Source organism: Trachymyrmex cornetzi, unplaced genomic scaffold, assembly GCF_001594075.2.
Source record: "Trachymyrmex cornetzi isolate Tcor2-1 unplaced genomic scaffold, Tcor1.1 scaffold1559, whole genome shotgun sequence".
NCBI lineage: Eukaryota > Metazoa > Arthropoda > Insecta > Hymenoptera > Formicidae > Trachymyrmex > Trachymyrmex cornetzi.
In genome coordinates, this window is record NW_017296156.1 from 296049 (window position 1) to 299632 (window position 3584).

The following is a 3584-nucleotide window of genomic DNA, read 5'->3' on the forward strand; positions in this document are numbered from 1 at the left end:
ACAGTCCCAATCTTCGCAAAACACCTGTATACACGTATTTTCTATTCGGTGGAAATATTTCTTTTCTAGACTTTCAATCTTAGTTCTACAAACTCGGTATCGTTTGTTACAATAATGTGACCTCAGCTGCACGCTTATTTTCAAGATATGGACTCTAAAACTCTTATATCAAGCAAATATATATCTGAGGTAGGGATGTGTGATCTCGATCCAATCTTTTAAAAGATCGATCTTTTTGCAAAAAAGATCGATCTTTTAATCGATTCGCCAGTATCCAATTTTAAGGTAGATCGATTCATTTAGTAGGAGATCGATCGTTCTTCGAAACGTAGGAGCGGATTCGGAAATTCAAGATATATTTTGATATCATTTCATTCCTGTTGTTCACTGAATGTTGAACAAGGATAAAATAATATCTATATAAACTCAGGTGGTGTTTCTTAATGCTGGCAGCCCTGCCCGTTAGTTGATTCGTAACATTTCATCTTGGTCTCTTTCATTTCCTTATTTTTACCTTTAACTATCGTGGATTTTGTATCGTACTTACATCGTTCAACCGTTATCAGATTTGATTCTTATAAGTATAGGCATTTAAAAACTTAAAAAGTCGTATGTTTTTATACAGTAATTTTTATTGTGATTTTGTTGCACTATTAAACAAATATAGTTTATAATATATACAATAAAAAATAGTTAATTATTTTATTGAAAATTAGTCTTACATGTCGTGTTCCAAAGAATCTAAAGTTGTAATATCATTACTGTGCCTACATTGCCTGCATTTACACGTTACTGGTTAACATTAATCGGGTTTAATAATATCCGTAGTTACAACTAGTAATTACTACTGACAAAATGTATAAATAAATACTAGAAAAAAAAATTTAATTGTTTTTGTTGAATTTCTACAATCGCAGTGAGAAATCATCAAATTGTCATCGATTTGATGTCTACTCCATTGACATTTCTCATGAGATGTCACAAAAAAATTTTAATTGAATCGATCTTCAATAGATCGATTCATTCAGGTCCGCTCTTTTAATAGATCGATTTCAATCAATCCGATTTTAAATCGATTCAAAAATCGATACAATTAATGGAAATCGCACATCCCTAATCTGAGGTGACAGCTGTACGAGCCAAAAGTAAGTAAATTTTTAACGAATCTGAAACTTTTTTTCGATTTTCTCATGAAATCCAGTGCAGCTGAGATCCTGTTTGTGCGTACTTTAATTTAAGCAATAATACTTTTGCAATCTGTACATCCAATACAGAGATTTTTCACCGAATGGAAATGTAAAACAGGAGGCTTTAGCATCGCCTTAAGTCGCTAATGCAGCCCTCTGATTGATTCATGACATCTTAAGATTATACTTAAGACGGTCTTAAATATAAGATCTGACTATAAATACCGGCCTAATACGCGTGCGATCTTCTGATTTATTTGTGATATCTTAAGACAATCTTAAATATAAGAATCATAAGATTATGAATACTGATTCCAGAACAGAATGTTAGTACCTTAAGATATTACGATTTTGAAATAAGAACCGACCATGAATATCAGTCGGTTCTGACTGATTTATGTCATCTTTAGGATTATAATTAAGATGGTCTTGATATAAAAACCGACATAAATACCAGCCTTTGTATTATATTTTATAAATAAATTTGTCAATTTAGAATCAGCTAAAAATAACGCATTCAGAAATCCATCGTTTTTAAATTATAAACAATTAAAAATAAAGTTTATATCGTTGATAAAATTAGTTAAACTTACCAATATCCAAGAAATGAAGATGTGCTAACCCAGATGTAGCTTGATGCAAAATATTTTTCACAGATATCTTTTGTCTGTCATATTTGCCCGCCACGTAATCCTGCAAAGTTGCTTCTGCTAGCTCCAAGGCGATGTATCTGAACATACGATCTTGTTCAGTACAAAAGTATCTAACTACATTTGCGTGAGTGTCCGATTCTCTTAAGAGCGCTACTTCTCGATCCGCAAACGTAAAGCAATCTGGTAACAGGCGCTTTACAGCTACAGGACGGCCATCAAATTGACCTCTAAACAAAGAAATAAGAATATATAGATATTTTTTTGATAGACGAAACTAAAATTTAAGATTATTAATATTTATAAATAAATATATCTATCGATATACAAATACAGCAATCTCTCAGTAAACACTATGCATTAGAAATATTATATACTTGTATACAAATGTTCCTTCGCATCCTTTGCCAAGAACTTGTTTCGTGTTGAATGTAATTTTTCCCACTTTAACTAAACCATCGCCAATCTCTTCCGGCATAACAACCAAATTGCCAGGTTTACCAGAATACGTACGACTGCTTTCGCGTGAACACTTAACAATTAATTTAATTTCATCAATTTAATTTAAATGTACTAATACGGATATACTGCATTTCATTGTTATTTTCCAATCTTATAATACAGTGTCTTACCTGCGACAATTGCTGAAACTGCTCTTTACATTGTTTATATATAAACCAAATTACAATACAAGTTATTATGCTAATTGTCAACATAATTACACTTATGATTAGTTTCATTTCTATGTTTTCCTGTTGATTGAGCCAAAATTTGGTCGCGCTGTACATTTTTGATACAATTCTCTGCCAATTCTGACTATTTTCCGACTGTACAGTATCGTTGGACGTATCCGATTGTACGGCGACAGATAACTTAGTCCCAGTGACATTTAATGTAGAAGTCTCCAAGATTATTGGATCAGATCGCCCAGTTATTTGGAGGAGCTGATTTTGTGGTTTGTATTCCGCGGGTATTTTGTAATGACCTAAGTAAATCACAAATGTTGTAAAAGATATAAAATATACAATATTATATGTATGCTATACATCCAATATAACCGTAATTGTGCATATTACCTAATGTAATGACATTTTCAGTATGTTTAACGCTTTGATAATCATCATCAGCTATGTCAATATTAGAAATTAAAACATGATCCCCTGGCAATGGTACTTTATTATCCGCATGAAGATGCGATGTCACCAATGGCCCCTCCAGCAATAAGTGTCCTACGTTATTAGATATAGTTGTCGTGTCCAAATCAACAAGCGATGGTAACGCATAGAGACCATATCGATGCTGTCCAACGTACAAAGTTGGACTAAAGAAGAAAAGATACTTTAATTGTTAACTATTATACATATTATATATGAAATTTACAAACATATATCTTCTATGCCAAACTGTCTCTCCTGAAATAATTTTCTTTTTAAACATTGACCTAACTTACAACAATTGAATGTCAGTTGGCTTTGTCGCGAATTTTTCCAACAACGAATCAGTAATACTTGTGAAAGGAATTGTCAAAAATCCATCTTTGGTTACAGTATACATGGCTATCACTGGACTTTTCAAGTCCAATTTCCAAAGAATCTTACCTAAACTGTCCAAGGTCACTACACGACCTGTAGAACTTGTGGTAAAATGCACTAAATCTAAAATCAAATCAAATCTTGTTAGTACACACACACACACACACACACACACACACACACACACACACACACACACACACACACACACACAC

General features: G+C 32.6%; 1 protein-coding gene across 1 annotated transcript in view; it reads right to left on the minus strand.

Annotated features, from left to right (window-relative positions):
• The window catches only part of Ire1 (serine/threonine-protein kinase/endoribonuclease Ire1), an 8776-nt gene that overhangs the window by 3171 nt on the left and 2021 nt on the right, over nucleotides 1-3584 (minus strand). Inside the window, exons 5-9 of the mRNA XM_018503157.1 lie at nucleotides 3288-3492; nucleotides 2914-3158; nucleotides 2470-2822; nucleotides 2215-2369; nucleotides 1781-2067 (exon numbers count right to left, since the gene is read on the minus strand). Of these exons, the coding sequence (XP_018358659.1) occupies nucleotides 1781-2067; nucleotides 2215-2369; nucleotides 2470-2822; nucleotides 2914-3158; nucleotides 3288-3492 (1245 nt within the window). The remainder of the gene's footprint in view (nucleotides 1-1780; nucleotides 2068-2214; nucleotides 2370-2469; nucleotides 2823-2913; nucleotides 3159-3287; nucleotides 3493-3584) is intronic.